At 35.2% G+C, this 16,777-nt stretch overlaps 1 protein-coding gene across 6 annotated transcripts in view; it reads left to right on the top strand.

Annotated features, from left to right (window-relative positions):
* LOC123677155 (protein sickie) overlaps positions 1–16,777 on the top strand; it is a 190,000-nt gene that overhangs the window by 152,301 nt on the left and 20,922 nt on the right. For 5 of the 6 annotated variants that reach the window (XM_045613695.1, XM_045613696.1, XM_045613699.1 and 2 more), the window contains 3 exons: positions 868–1,011; positions 2,716–2,918; positions 3,356–3,507. In XM_045613695.1, the coding sequence (XP_045469651.1) occupies positions 868–1,011; positions 2,716–2,918; positions 3,356–3,507 (499 nt within the window). The remainder of the gene's footprint in view (positions 1–867; positions 1,012–2,715; positions 2,919–3,355; positions 3,508–16,777) is intronic. The other variant, XM_045613697.1, reaches the window with a different exon arrangement.

Genomic DNA, 16,777 nt, shown 5'->3' on the forward strand with positions numbered 1-16,777 from the left:
GCCAAACCATACTGAGAATAAATCACTTGACAGCTGTTAAATCGGTCGCCATCTTGAACAGTAATGCCAACTTAAAGTTATACACCTCGAAAAAAAAAACACCCTATATAAAGATATTGGATGATTCAGTATCCATCCATTCTCACATTGGAGTAATATTTCATTGAAATATATTTGGGGGTTCTTTTCTCCTCATGTTCAATTTTCTTCTAGACTTGTAATAACGCATTACCTCTGAGCGTTTTATTATGAATACAGTATATTCAACTGAAGTGAATATAAGTTTATGGTTTTTCAATTGAAACATCTTACTTTCTCTTCAACTCAAAGGAGTAAGAATTATTCTACTAGTGAAAAGTGACTCAATGATAAAAATTGTTTAGCATACAGCAATAGACTTTTCGGTTCGAAATATACCAGGCTCTCATATGTATACATATACAAAATGAAAATCTTGTAGTTAGATGGAAATGTATCAAATATGTTAATCCTAACTTTATGCAGATAATACTAGCTCACACTCTGCATGAAAGGTTTTTACTGTTTTCAGTAGAGTCAGGAGGCATTACCATCAATAATCGCCAAAAGTTCCTAAAATTAGAGCAACCACATTCATACATACCGGTCATTGCTTTCGACATTCTTCTGGGTATATTCTTTCTGACAGTGGAGCAGGTTTTTCGACCATCAAACGACTTGGTGGTTGGAAATCAACTTTTTTCGCTGAGGGTTACATGAAAAACTCATTTTAAAATAAAGTAGAAACTGCTGAAACTGAGAGTAACCAATTCTGCAACTTCAGTTTCCACCAGCTCCACACATTCACTCACATATTTCGTATGTTAATACCCTGTTCTTTTATTTCAGTAACACATACTCAGTAGCACCTCGGTTGTCAGAAACAGATAGCATGGAAAGCTTAACAAGCCTTCCGGGACACAGAAGCAGCCTCACCCATACCAGACTCCTTCGGGATTCACCTTCTAGACTTAGCAGGAGCAACAGCATTAGGTAAAAATAACATTTCTACTGCATCTTATCCAGTTAATACTGTCATCAGAATATTATCGAAATATAATAATTATCTTTGTACTCAATCATAGCTATCTGAGAGAAAGGACATTCCCAAGGTATTGAGAGCGAATAAAAAAAAACTCTGAAATCACACATTTGTTGAGTTTGAATATCGATCGAAATTTGTGATGAGTTTAGTTAGAGAGAAGGTATTTTGGATCGATCTTCAAACATGGTTTTCTGCTTCGCTCACTGTTTTGTCCGCTTTAGGTGTACTATTTGAGATATGATGAATCATTATATCGGAATATGATTTTATCCATACTGACAAAACTTTTGTCTCAAACTATTTTCGTAAACTACCATAAACATATATGTGGGTTTAGCAAAGTTCCATAAATTTTTCATTGAGAAATTTCAATTATTGGAAAACATGTATAGTTTTTTTAAAGTTAGATAAATGTTGAGTCTTCATAATCTGGTTTAAGGTATGTGACTTATGTGCATCTCCCAAGATAGCATAGTGTTGACATAATCAATAAGAATATCCATTTTACGTATAATTCATACATAATGGTCCACATAAACAGTTCAGCAATACCTTTATATGCCTACTATGAATGTTTGCATGAAACGCTGAGACAAGTCACAAGTCCATTATGATTTGGGGGCGACTTCTTGTGATGTGACTCTTGTGATGTACAAATATAATTAAGAAGATGATTTTATTCATCAATATGATAATAAGAATCTAATTACTCTAAAATATAAAGGATTCCATTAGAATCTTAACCACTTAATGCTCTTCAGTGCAAAGCCATGCTTCTCCCAACTCCTTTGAACATCAAGGTTCTTAAGATGGATCATTCCAAGAGATCCAAGAAGTTTCTAGATCTTAGCAAGAACATACTACACCTCCTCACTGTATTCCTCACAGGGTATTGTCGCCTCAGGAAGCACCTCATAAGAATGAGTCTAGCAGAAAATGATTCTGTGGGGGAGGAGGAAGAAACTCTGGATCACCTGGTGACGGAATGCCTCGTCATAACTAGCTAACACAAAATCTATTTTGGACAAGAAACTTGTAGAAATGGAAATAGTCTCCTTGAAACCATCCCATATACTGGAGGTCATTAGAACTCTGGAACTGGAAGGAGCTGGATATCACGTTATGACGAGAATAGCTCTGATTGAGGGGATAATAGACCATAAGGTCTCAGTATAACGGAACCCCCCTTAAATTAAATCTTAATCTTAAAGGTTCTTGAGGGGGTTGTAACCCCGCTTAACTGAATTACTGTACGCCTATGAATTTGCATTCACAAGATGCTTTCCAGGAAATGACCTGTCCAAGCGTTTTACTTGAGAGCTGTTACATTTGTATGTGGCCATTCTGTATAAGAAACCAACTAGGTCATTTAGGAGTTAGTAGTTCTAGGTACTTGAGAATGAAATCGAGATGTTGATGGGTATAAACCTTTCCTTTAAGGCAGTAGTTGGTGGAATATGCTTCTTCAGTCGTAAAACTATTCACTTTCCTTCCGTATCTTCTGTTAAACATACTGTACTAACTTTCAGAGTAATTTTGGGCTAATATATTGTGTGATGTTTTTCGTTGATACTCATCATTTTTTTCTCAATTTATGTTCGCTTGAAACTAGAAACAATTCTGATGAAAAAAATAAGAAAAAATTGTTTCAGATCCACCAAATCAGAAAAGTTATACCCTTCAATGTTACACAGGAATACGGAACCGGAAACAGAACCGTATTATTGTTTACCCATTGGAGCTATAAGTCATTGGTCGCAACCTACAAGTCCTGCACCAGGAAACGCAAGGACATTTCCACTGTCGCCAACACACTCATCAACAGCAAGACACAGTTTGCCTAAAAATGATGATGGTGGGTACCTTCTATCTGATGAAATTCTTCTAATTTGAAATATATTTACATTTTTCTGATATATTCATCGTTTCAAGTCCTTTCATATTTTCACATTCACGTAAAGTTCTTGACTTGAATAATAGTAGATCAAATTACGAGTAGTTTGTCAAAATAGTTCTGATTCTCCCTGTATAGTATTTTTGAATAAAATTGATCAAATATGTATAATCAATCAAAGAATCATTGAAAAAATTGTTTTTTTTTGTGTTGGTCCATCCACCAAAAAGGACATATTACAAGAGTCTACTCTACATCTTATCAGAAATATGAATGGGGTTTATTCTTTGAAGAAGAATAAATATATTATTTTTTTCTATTTTGTCATACCTGAACCAATATTTTCATATACATTATCATTATTATGAAGAATATCTTACTGAATAAATTAATTTCAGTGCATGGATCATCGATCAGTCTGGTTTCCACCGCTTCTAGTCTTTATTCGTCGGCAGAGGAGAAACAAGCGCACGAAATTCGAAAATTGAGGAAAGAACTCATAGATGCACAAGAAAAAGTGAATACCTTGACGTCGCAGCTCAGTACGAATGTAAGTACCTTCAAATTTTTCTAGGTGATCATTGGAACGCTTATTCTGCGATCCTGAAAGTGGTGAATGCGACACCATTTCAACATAGTATTTGCGCATCCACCAAAAGAAGAGTTCAGGAACTAAATGAAAATAATTTGTTCTTTTTGCAAATAAATTACATTTTTCTTTCGCGTTCATAAACTTGTTCAAGTAGAATAAAACAACTTGATAAAAAAATTATTTCATTGAACAAATACAGCGATAACCTGTGAAATCATCTATTCTTCCATTCTTGATACTGGAATACTGGATAGATATCCTAGTGCAAGTGAGATGCAGTAAAAAAGAGAAACTTTCCATAACTCATAGCTCCGATTTTTTTGGATTTATTTTTGAATTGAATCGATTACAATGCATTTTTCACCTTGTGCAAGAGTGATGGTGAAAGACAATTTTTCATTTCCTCAAAAGAAAATCGTTCTTCTTATTGGGAGTATGCTCAGACATGTTTCACATGTTTCTGAAATATCGTGGAGGTATAACACATTATTGATTTTTCATATTTTTTGTTATTGATGTTTAAGTGGTGTTACATTTGTTGTTGTTCGAAAAATGGACAAAAATGAGTTTAGTGCATTGACAAAACATATTTTTTATGGGAAAAAATACTATGAGACCACTCTCAAGAGGAAGTACCGACAATAGGGAATTGGGAATCAGAGCCTGGTCCTCCCTGCTTAATTACATACCATCAGCGAACCTTCCCAGTGGTGAGATGATAAAGAAAATTAGCAACCTTCATTGCGATAAGTATAAAAGAAGATTGGGAAAGTGAGTCCACAATCCCAGTTCCCAAAAAGAATACCATTACCACAGAACTTTCCAAAACCACCATGAGGACTAGAGCTGGAGTATTCAGAACTGTTACCAAAAGCTCACTATCGTTAGGCCGTTGTCTAAGTGTATTTCAAGCAGAAAAAGTTGTAATAGAAAAATGTAGAAATTAACCTAGCAAGAAACTATCAGAAATGTGATTTAGCGATACATTTTGACAGTTAGGCTGCAATTAAAGCACTGAGCTCACATATCATCGATTCTAAGATGGTATTGAAGTGCCGAAGGAAACTTAATGAAATAGGCAATAATAACAAGGTCATTTTAGTCTGGGTTCCCGACCACTCGAGAAATAAAGGGAATGAAGGGCAAACACTTAAGAGAAAAGGAGCACAAATTCCTTTCATCGGCTGGAACCATTGGGTACAGGCAAATGTACCTACAAGAAATAGTTTCAGGATAAGGAAAAAACCGAAAGAGAAACACTCTGGCAGAATCTTCCTGGTTTGTATCATTCCAAAAAGTTTCTTCGAAACGTTGACACTGCGAGATCTAAGAAATATCTGGATTTTAGCAAGAATATACTACACCTCCTCACTGGATTCTTCACAGGGCATTGTCGCTCATGAGAATGGGTCTAGCAGAAAATGACGAGTGCAGGTTCTGTGGGGAGGTAGGGGGCACAATAGACCTTTAGGTCGCAGTGAAACGGAACCTCCTTAATTAAATCTTAATCTTAAGACAATGCTCCTTGTCATAAATCGATGAGAATTATGGTCCAATTGAATGAATTGTGCTTTCAACTGCTTATCCGCAAAGTTGGAGATCTGGTACCCAATGATTACTGGCTCTTTGCAGACATCAAAAGAACGTTCCAGAAAAGAAATTTGGCACTAATGATGAAGTGATTACCGAGGTTTGAGCCTATTTGGAAAATAAAGTTGAATCTTTCTACAGAAAAGGTATTGAAAAATTAGAAGAACGTTTAAGTACTGGTATCACTCTTAAAGGTAGTTATTTTCCTGAAAAAGCCTATGGAGTAAAGTGTTATCTATAAATTGTTAAATTCGAGAAGCCTATACAAGCATCATAAATATGTGGTCAAATTCCAATGGAATTCCTCCAACGACCACTAAGTATATCCTGTTGAAATCATTACAACTTCTAACAGGAATTAATAGGTGAATGCATACATCTTCCTCTCTAATTACTCAAATCAGGGCTAATATCAATTTTCTTAATCGTCGATCTCTCCAATTACACATAGAGGCGGCGTTGGTTGACCCAAGCCGATTCTCTACACAAATCCACCTGTGGTGTGATTTCGATTCCAACCTGTGCTGTCTATAATTTGCGTTATTTTTAACGTTTTCCTCACGTATGGAATGCAATTACTACTTGTTCACCATACCAGAGAACGTTTGAAAATGATTTCTGGAAGCCTGTATTGAAATTGTTCTGCGTAATTTGTGGTTGCTTCGAGGATTTTCGAAGAAGGTTAGTCAGATATGATACCGAAAACTGGGCATGGTCAAAGTATTTGAATTAGTCTCAAATTGAGTGAGAGAACCTCAGTGAAATGATAAATTATGTGATTTTAATTCGAAATATGAAAAGAATAGTACCGAATGTGAAAAAGACATATGTATGTATGAATATTTACATAAATTCTGTATGAACCTTCAAATTGGTTTATTGCTTCTCAGTCTACCAAATATAGAGGAAATTCAGACCATAATAAACAATTTCTATGAAAGAGGCTTAATTATTACCTTGAAAATAGCAACAAGCGAATATTTGACCTAAATCGAATCATTCTAACAAAGGTAATTAAAACCTTCTTTTCATGCAAAACTACTTTCATTACGTGGGTCTATGGATAACACTTAAAAGTGATGTCATTCGCTATGATTGGTATTTTAATTTTGTATTTTAGCATTTTTTGGGAATTTGTGAAAAACGCATATGTAGATAATCATGGGATTCAATAATAATTAAATTAATGATGAATACATGATCCTCATATTTTCAAAATCAAATGTGCCCCTTAAATATAACGACGCTTCATAATTATTTTCGAAACTTGGAACTTTGCACGCTTACTGATACACGCTTTACAATTGCAATAACAAATTTATCTTGGCAAAAGCCTCAGAGTAATAAACATAGATAGAGGGAGCATAAGTCATTTTCAGTTAGCACATTTTGGCTCCAACATGAACTATCAAATCTGACATGAAGCGCGCGGAAATGAAAACATATCAGTGATACGATATTTCACTCAATTCGTGAGTTTCTCCACAAAAAGCGCACTCCTTATGGCCCATAGTGAATCAACGTTTCATATCAACTCGAAATATATTGAAATAATAACTAAGTACATCAGAAATTCAAAAAACAAACATTAATTCATTACAATTCTTGATATGTCGAATTTAGTTATGGAAACATCGAATTTTATTTTCTTTCTGTGTTTTACGGAAGTAACAGACAGTTATTCCCACAGTTATAAATAGCGGTTTTTCCTCATTTGAAGTTCTTCCCCGATAACTCTTGAAGTATTCATTTTAGGTATAGGGTTTGCTGAAGTAACCCCCACTATTTTTGTACGTAGAATCGACTGAAATAATAAAAAATATAGGTTCTAATTTGAAAATCTTGAGTTTTGATGAATCTGAGTTGTCCAAGTTCATGATCCTCTTATAAACACCCTGTACATTTTTGGTCCAAGCCGAAAACAGTCTTATAATACTACGTATTTGCGTAAACGAAACAAAACAAATATTTTTCGAAAAAGGCTTTTTCTGCTGAAATATTCAAAAAAAATGTGAGTCCTCATCGCCACCTCTTTTTTCATAAGAATCCCAATAACTCATGAACCGTTGAATTTTTACCCAAGGTATGGCATATTGCCGAAATTGCCATCAAAAAAGCTATCTAATGATGCAATAATATACTGGGTGTGCCATTTGAAATAAGGAAGTGGTAGTCTGTTTCCGGTATAACCGGAAGTTGTAGAGATCTGAAAATATTTTAGGGGGAAAGATCATTGTCTCAAACCCCAATATGCAAATTTTCAGCTCAAAATTATGATTAGTTTTCCTGAAACGTCTAATAGGCCATCGAGTTTGGGACACCCGATATATTCATATTCATAAAGTAAAATTGTGGATTTGAAAATATATCACAATCCGACAACGTAATCTAACCATGTTGGGGATATGAAAAATTGCGTATACTTCCTCTTTCCTCTATCTATGTTTGTTATTCTATGGCAAAAGCTGAACGGTTCAATCATATCATCAAGAAAAATATGTTGGTAGTGATTCTATACGGCATTGAATATAAGCAATCAACTCGATGCTTCAAGAGATTTTTCTCTCGCCAATTACCGACAAAGTGTTTGACAGATCTCTCTCATCTAAGACCGTCCAACTTTTTTTCTTGGAACGCTCAATGAGCATTTCTCGAACTCTAGGAAGAATCCAAAGGATGAATGTTCATCGTTATCCTTTATAATTTGCTCGAACAGGACGTAAATATTTCATCAATGAACAGTTCAAGTGAAGCCATTGATTCGTCTCATACAGTGTGTTCATTGTATAATTTTCGAATTGTTTATGGAAGAACCGGCCGTTGATTCTTGGCTTAGGTTGGCAATGATGGCATACATTAAGAGGCAAGTGTACCTATACAAGTTTTTTAGCACAGATTCACGAGTAAATTTACAAGCATTTCAAGCACCAGGGTTTTGTGTGTCGCTTCTCATATGGTAATAGAAAGAAACTTGATAGCTGTGGCAATATAACTTTTCATACATGGTGTTCTTCTATTGTACCAAAGATCTTCGACAGGGTCGTCGGATGGATTTTTGGCGCCCGGGGCAAGACTTCATAAGGCGCCAATCTTAAAACCTATTCATTGTGCCTCATCGTGGACAATATTGACAGAGAATGCATTCCATTCTGTGATATAAATGAACGTTGATATGTTTCACGATTTTAGTTCTCTAAAACTACGTTCTGTATATGCAACTCTCATTGGTGTTGTTATAATACTCGCAGTGCAATCCAGTGATTTTAAATAAGTCGCCGTTCTTTTTTTACCCGCTACACGATTCTTCAGATCTAAGATAGAATTCATATGTTGCAATTCATAAAAAGTTCGTTGCCTTCGATATCCGATACACCGTAAATATTTTTCGAAAGACTTGCTAGTTTCGAACAAACTCACATTGCCATCGGTTGCTGGAAAGGTAGCCTCATTTGACAAAAAAAAACCCTGCAAATTATGATTATTTATTGCTGATAACACTATTTTCACTTGAGATTGAATTCTATCGACTAAATAATGAAAGACCTCCTTCTTGTGTCTTTTGCACGTAAACGTAAATAAAACACACTTTTCATTCAGAATATCGATCACATTTATTTCAATACAGTGCTTGGACCTTGCCTTAATTTATGGAATACAACATCATTAAAATGTCCTTCGCGTGATCTCTTATCGGACTCAATCCTTGTGTGACTGAATCCTTGTGAATCCTTCGGTGACTCGCTGGCACATTTCGAGCAATATCCCACCAATTACTTGACGGTTGTTGGTTTTCAAATCATCAATAGTCTGAGGATTATCGGCATGAACACGATCCTTCGCATAATCCCTCAAAAAATCCAAAGACGATAAATCACAAGAACTTGGTGGCCAAATCACATAGCAGAAACGATAAATTATGCGTCCTGAAAATGTTTCTTGCAATAAAGCCAAAACATCTCGTTGGCTGTTGCACCATCTTTCTGGAACCAATTCCAGGCCAAAATCTGTAATCATTTGGCTGTAGCTATGAGAATTGAAATTTTGAGTGACACCTTCTTCATTTTCACAGACGTACAGGTCAATCACTCCACCAGACCCAATTGAACATTATACAGTGACTTCATGTGGATGTAATGGAAGTTATATGAGGATTTTTACTGCATTTCAGACATTCTTCTTGTCTGATAGCCACTGAGTGAAAAATGTTTTTCGTTGTTGAAGAAAATTCAATGCAAAACATTACCATATGTTTTACGCATTCCATTCAGCTGGCTTTAGTTCTTGTATCAACTGAACCATATAAGAATGAAGATGCAAATCCAGATTAAAAATACAACATAGGGTGCCGTGAGAGAGACCCAAATGTTCTAAGTAAATTTTCACAATTTGTACCTAAGCATTGTTTTGACGTTAAACGATTCATGATGAGTTGTCAAATCTCACTGAACAGAAATGTCAACACAGTTTGACATTCTCAACTGTCAAATCTTAGACCACAACCATAGAAACTTCTCAAGCGGCTAAAAACACACCCTTTATATATATACGCATATTCTGTGCTCAATATTCGACAATTTGATGTTTTATCTTGATTCCTATGCCTTTCAGAAGCTCAACTTGTGCGAGTGAGGAGAATTGGTTATGTTTTGTGTAGGCTTTATTACCGTTCCCATCATCCTTCAGGCATAACACTATTAATTGTTCAGAAAATGATTAAATGGTTCCTCGCAACCAAAAAAATTGTTTATCTACCCGAGGCTCGAACTCGGGAACTTCAATTCAGAAAAACGGAGTCTCAACCACTAGACCGTGTATATGAACATTTATCACCTCGAAGAGTCTCGAGTGAATGCTTTCCTAATTATATGCTCCACAATTTCCGCATTTTTCGTACCATAATAACTTCCTCACAACGAATACCAGAATCTCCCTTCTGATGTATTCGAACGTCAAGATTTCCACTTACGTGACTTAACCGCCTGCAGTTTTCATAAGGTTATCTTGATTGAATGCAAACGTCTGCTTGAATAGGATCGTGCTCGTTACTGCTGAAAATTATAGTTAACAAGAGCATAGGAATAGGTTCGACTATCTTATGCTTCCTTCCACTTATTTACAACATATGCCCCTCATTTGAATGCCTCGATGTTGATTTTCGATAGAGGAAAAATTTTTGACGGATGAAGACTCTGAATAATCAAAGTCAATGGACTACTAGAGAGATGATTTTGAATAATGAGATATGCTCGATGAATTTCAGGAAGGATGACTCAATTACACTTAAAATGAAAAAAAAATTGACATGTTCTGTAAATCATCATTCATATTCAGATTGACTGAACTCAAGACTCATCAAACATAAAGATACGTTGTTGCAACTTTCTTTCCTCTTGTAAAAGTGCCCATTTATATTTTTCCGTCATTCTAAAGCAGCTTATTTATTTATGTTTGGAAACTTGAAGAATTATCCCTTTTTTTAAAGTGTGATACTTCGAATGAATCAGAAATTATTCCAATTTTTTTTAATGGAGTAAATTAATCCAATTCTGTTTCTATTTGGAACTCTTGACTAAATGTAAAGTTAGTGTCAGTTTATTCGAACTCACAATGACAAATACACATGACACTATAATCACAAAGAACTTTCAAGAAAAATCGAATGAATACTTTGTTAAAAAAACATTTATTGAATGTGATATGGAGGAGAAGCCACTAGCTTTGAAAAATTCTACATTTGTTAGGAACATAAGTAACGAACTCACCAGAAGTTGTTGTTTAATGTTATTACACAGGTTGTGCACACAACACTTATGTAAAATACACAAAATAATCAGAAGATAATTGTCAACCAAACAATCGATGTTGACACTGTTCACTGTTCAACGACATAATAGGATACATGAATTTTAGGAATCACTGCAGGTAGCAGAAAATTCATTTGATAACTCACCAGAAGTTGTTGTTTAATGTTATTACACAGGTTGTGCACACAACACTTATGTAAAATACACAAAATAATCAGAAGATAATTGTCAACCAAACAATCGATGTTGACACTGTTCACTGTTCAACGACATAATAGGATACATGAATTTTAGGAATCACTGCAGGTAGCAGAAAATTCATTTGATAATATACCTACTTTGAATAAAAGATCAATAGGGAATTATTGAGAAAACAATTTTCGAACTCCCTGAGAATTGATTATATCGATCTCTCTACATTGAGAATTCTACTATATCCAAAATTAAAAACCCTAAAAAAATCAATTCATTGAGGATTTTTTCATCTCAACAGATCTATAGATTAAAGAAAAACTTTAAATCTAATATCTAGAAAATGGTATATAAAACCATGATTAGAATTCAAGTAGAGAAGCAATACAGAATGAATAGCGAAGTTGCGACTCATTCAACTGATTGATAAAGAATCAGCTTCTATTAGACTTTACAATCGAGTCTATTCTATACATTGAAAAGAAGCAAGACGATATATTTCATCAGCTTTCGAAACAATTTCTATGCATTTGAAATGAGATGCAATTAAATAAAGGAATTGTCAGACTCTTTAATACATATGGTATATGCTACCGACAATTCAAATGTACCGTATATAATTCGATATAATGAATGCTAAATAAGAAATAGGTTCAAAAATCGTTGTTCTTTGAACTGTACTCATAAGAAATACACTTTGACAGTTTGAAGTATAACAGAATTAATTTAATTTGTCTTGATGAAAAAACTTGCATTGCACTATATTCAAATCTCAGTTGATTGATCATATTTTTGTATTTTTTCCGAGCTTGAGTCATTTACGTGAATATTATGGAAGATAAAGAACGTTATCTATAGCATTAACGTAAGGTTGAACGAGGCATGACTGTGGATAATTTGCAAATTTGTAGTATTTATTGGTATAATTTTCAAAAACACAGAATTAGCAGGTTGAACCGTAAGTTACATAATAGGTTTATGCCTGCTCAAAATCTTTCATCGAAGATTTGGTGATATGGAAGAACTTTACAGTGAAAAGAACCACATGTTTAGTGTTGACCCTCGTCAAGTTTCAGTGTTCAGTCAACAATCTTACTCAATTTGTGTGTTTACAGTTTGACCCATTAAAAGCAAAACATATGGCTGTAGTAAAAGTGAATATGGGGATCAGGGGACCCACTTGTTTGGGTCTGTTGACTATTTCATCTTCAAATGGGGCAACTTAGAAAATAGAAAATCTGAAAGAATTCTACGACTAACTGTGATCTTATTTTATTATCTCAATCCATAAAATTTCTATATATTGATAAATACAATGAAAATATAGCAGAACAACAAATAAAAATCTGAAAGTATTGAAAGGTGGCCAATTGTGATCACCTCTTCGAGAAATAACAAAAAAAAAGAAACTTTTCTTGCAAAATTACGATTTTCAATCAATAATTAAAGTTAGATTATTACGACTTGTTCATTGAAACCTGTGCGCAAAATTTGCATCCCGTTTTGATTCATTGGCTCGGCTTGAAGCATAAAGTTAACGAACTAAAGGACGAATTGTTCGTTGACTTTAATGAAAGTTGACTGTCCAACAGGTGGAACAAAAAGTTATAGAACACACCTGTTAATCGAGTACCTCGCCAGCTCTAACGGCAACAGGAGTTACTTATATAATTCAGCACGCTTTGAAGAAATAAATGGTGCTCTTCTCGGAAGTAAGCGCCAGAAAAAACAGGAGATATCACATTATAACTTTTATTGTTGTTTATGATACCTTTCAGGAGTTCAGCATTTTTCCTTGATGATCGGTTGGAATGTTTTTTTAGTAATTCTGTCTGGGATGCGAGTCAATGATGGAGAGAGATTCATGTGATGTCCATTAATCCAATCCTGTGGTGTGTTTCATAAAATTGGGGGCATCATCGATACACATAGTAGTTGGTTCGAGAAAAGTTTTAAATCGTTAAAAAGGATTTCCCAATATCTTATGGATTCACATCAAATTTATCGGAAATTTCATTTAGGATAGATACATCGTGTCAATATATTATCAACTTGTCACGATAAGTTGAATATCAGTTTGGAAAGAACAAGGCATTTCTCGGTATATACGGTGATTCATCAAATATAGGTCAACCATAAGTTGGAGATTCTACACAAGTTAATGGTGACGATTGAAGAATAGTTATTTATAATACAAGTGCAGAAGGCATTGATATTCTTCCACGAGTTCAAAATTCAAAAACGAGCCACGAAGTGGCGAGTTTTGGAATGAACGAGTGGAAGAATGAGCCTTCTGTACGAGTATTATACATTATTTTCTCTAATTCATTGCATTTTCATTGAAATTAATGAAATATTTCCATAAATATCATTTAGTGATTTTTGCATTGAAAAATGTTGGTTGGCAGAACTAATTTCTTTAAGGCAAATTGATGAATTGACAGCTAAAGCCGTGGCGGAAAGTTCGGAGTACCAACATAGAATAATAAAATATAACCATGAAAACTGTGCGTTTCTGATATATTCTCGCACGATTTTGTTCTACAAGATGTGGAAGAATGAACGGAATAACCACAGAATTAGAGAAAATATGTTATATTGTGAATACGATAATTATGGATATTGAAAATTGAAAGCTTACATTTTTTTGTTCAAATAATTTTTTTAACTATCCATTAGATTATCCCTTATATACCTACAGGTGTATCATAAGTAATTATAAATATTTCAAGTTGAGCCCAAAATTTGAAAATTCAACCCAAATCAACTAGATGAAATGTTTTTCCTGCCAGAGATACAGAAGGTTCATTTCAAAATTTACTCGTATACTAAAACCATTGAGAAGTCCCCGGTTTGATGCACTGATGGCGGGGCTAGTATTAAATCCATATGATTTTCAGTTAGTACCAACCTTTAAATGATACGTGTCAAAATTTGACAGCAGTCCGACCATTAGTTTGTCAGATATTGCGTTGTGAGTGTAGCTAATTTTGTTATTTGAAAAAATATGGCCAAGAAAAAGAATTTCGTGTGCTGATAAAATATTGCTTCTTGAAAGGAAAAAATACAGTTGAAGCAAAATCTTGGCTTGATGAAGAGTTTCCGGGGTCTGCACAAGGAAAATCAACCATCATTGATTGGTATGCTAAGTTTGTAGGTGGTGAAATGAGCACCGAAGACGGCGAACGCAGTGGACGCCCAAAAGAGGCTGTCACCGACGAAAAAATCAAAAAAGTTCATAAAATAATTTTGAATAACCGTTAAGTGACGTTGATCAAGATAGCATACATTGTGAAGATATCATCTGAACGTGTACATCATATCATTCACGAATATTTGTACATGAGAAAGCTGTGTGCAAAATGGGTGCCGCGCGAGCTCACAATCGATCAAAAGCAACAACGTGTTAATGATTCTGAGCAGTGTTTGAAGCTGTTTAAGAGCAATAAATCTGAATTTTTGCATCGATATGTGACAATGGATGAAACATGGCTCCACCATTTCACTCCGGAGTCCAATCGACAGTCAGCTGAGTGGACTGCATACGATGAACCAAATCCAAAGCGAGGAAAAACACATTAGTCAGCTGGCAAGGTTATGGCATCAGTATTCTGGGATGCGCAAGGTATAATATTCATTGATTACCTCCAAAAGGGCCAGACCATCATCAGCGATTATTATATAGCGTTATTGGATCGTTTGAAGGATGAAATCGTTAAAAAAAGTCCTATTTGAAAAAAAAAGGTGCTGTTTCATCGAGACAATGCGCCGTATCACAAATCAATGAAAACAGTGGCAAAATTGCATGAACTGGGCTTCGAATTGCTTCTGCATCCACCGTTTTCGCTAGATCTAGCCCCCAGCGACTTTTTCTTGTTCTCAGACCTCAAAAGAATGCTCGCTGATAAAGAATTCGCCAAAACTGAGACCTATTTTGCGAAAGACAAATCGTACTACAAAAATAGTATCGAAAAGTTGGAAGATCGCTATAATCGTTGTATCGCCCTCGTAGGCAACTATGTTGAATAATAAAATCGAATTTTGCCAATAAAAAAGTGTTTTACTATGGTAGACCGGGGACTTTTCAATTGGCCTGTCACCCACTTTTTTTCTGACATCTCAGACCAAAAAAAATTTCCCACCAGTTACCTCAACCCGAAGCATCCGCGTTCTCGCTCGGATGCTCAAACAACGGCCGCAAATTCGTAACCTTAAACCACTTGTCCCACATGTATCGCATCAATTCGAAGATGCAGGTTGCCCGTATACGGGACTTCCGCATTACGGAAAATCCTCTAAGTGTGTCTCCTACATCCACAACAAACGCCCAACCCATCATCGCGACCATAACCTAACGCCACACTGCGATTTTCCGCGCACAGAACTCGTTTCCAGAGATACGCGGCGATGCGCGTTTGTTCTGCCGCGTCAAGATCGAGCCATGCCATTGTCAGTTGACGAACTTCCACCCTAGGGTAGAGTAGAGAGCGAGCCGATACTCGGTAGGCCCGCTTGTCAGCTCTACGCAGACGTCCAGTGGTATCGTCGCGCAGCGGCAAATTCGAATCGGTAGTAGCGGAGTACACGCGTCTATCGTAGAGTAGTATCGCGTTACGTAAGATGGACTTGAGTGGTGCGTGTTGTTGATAAGGAAATTATTTTTGGGTCGGACGAACACGTGCTAGAGGTTATGAATAGGTTGTTTGTGGTGATTGCTCGATTTGTAAGTTGCGTTTATGTTCGATAAGGTTGTCGTAGTGGAAGAGGAGATGGGCTTTATTTGATTCTGTTTTTCTAGACAGTGTCAATTCAAACGAGACTTATTCGAAGTTGTTTGATGGCTTAAAAAAGAGCGAACTGATATGCTAATTATTTTACTGAAACATCGATAATCGTTAAGAAATATCTTATCTAGGTATTTGGAAACACTGCAAGTATATATCAGCCTTGATATACCTATTACTTCAAGGGTTTTCAAATATTGATAGTTTCGAAACTGTATGGGGTTGAGAGATGAGAATGTTGTTGTTTGGCTATAATCATTATTATTTCACATTTCTGAAATCTCATGATTTGAGATGATTTACGAGAAATGAATGTTTTTTAATTGTTTTTATAGCTGATAACTTCATTTGAGGCTTCTACCCACTATCAAAAAAAATCAGTAGCTATAGTATTCTAATTTATGAAAGCTTGCGAATCCTAATCGATGAATTAAAACGAAGATATGCCGATAACTACATATGATATTTACATTTTCTGAATGTCGTCTTCAGTTCAGATCTTTCTGTCTTTATTTTTAGAAAAAATAGAATAAACATAACTGAAAACAGAAAATTTTCAAAAATAGGTTGGTATGTATTACTGGAATACGATCGACCAATTTTGAAGGCTAATAATCAATAGATCAAATTTTGAAAAATTCATTTCGAATGTATAATGGGTTTCTTAATTGGAGGTACAATCGGAAATGAGAGATTCCTTGGATAATTAAAAAAAAAAGTCTTATAAACATGGGCCCCAAACTTATTATTTTCGAGATACAGAAAGTCCTACTCTGTTGGGATGATTTAAACAAGTCATTATAAGACTTTATCGAATCATTATATGAATCATTGCTACAGATCCGGAATATAAGCACC

Source organism: Harmonia axyridis, chromosome 3, assembly GCF_914767665.1.
Source record: "Harmonia axyridis chromosome 3, icHarAxyr1.1, whole genome shotgun sequence".
In the NCBI taxonomy this organism is placed as follows: domain Eukaryota; kingdom Metazoa; phylum Arthropoda; class Insecta; order Coleoptera; family Coccinellidae; genus Harmonia; species Harmonia axyridis.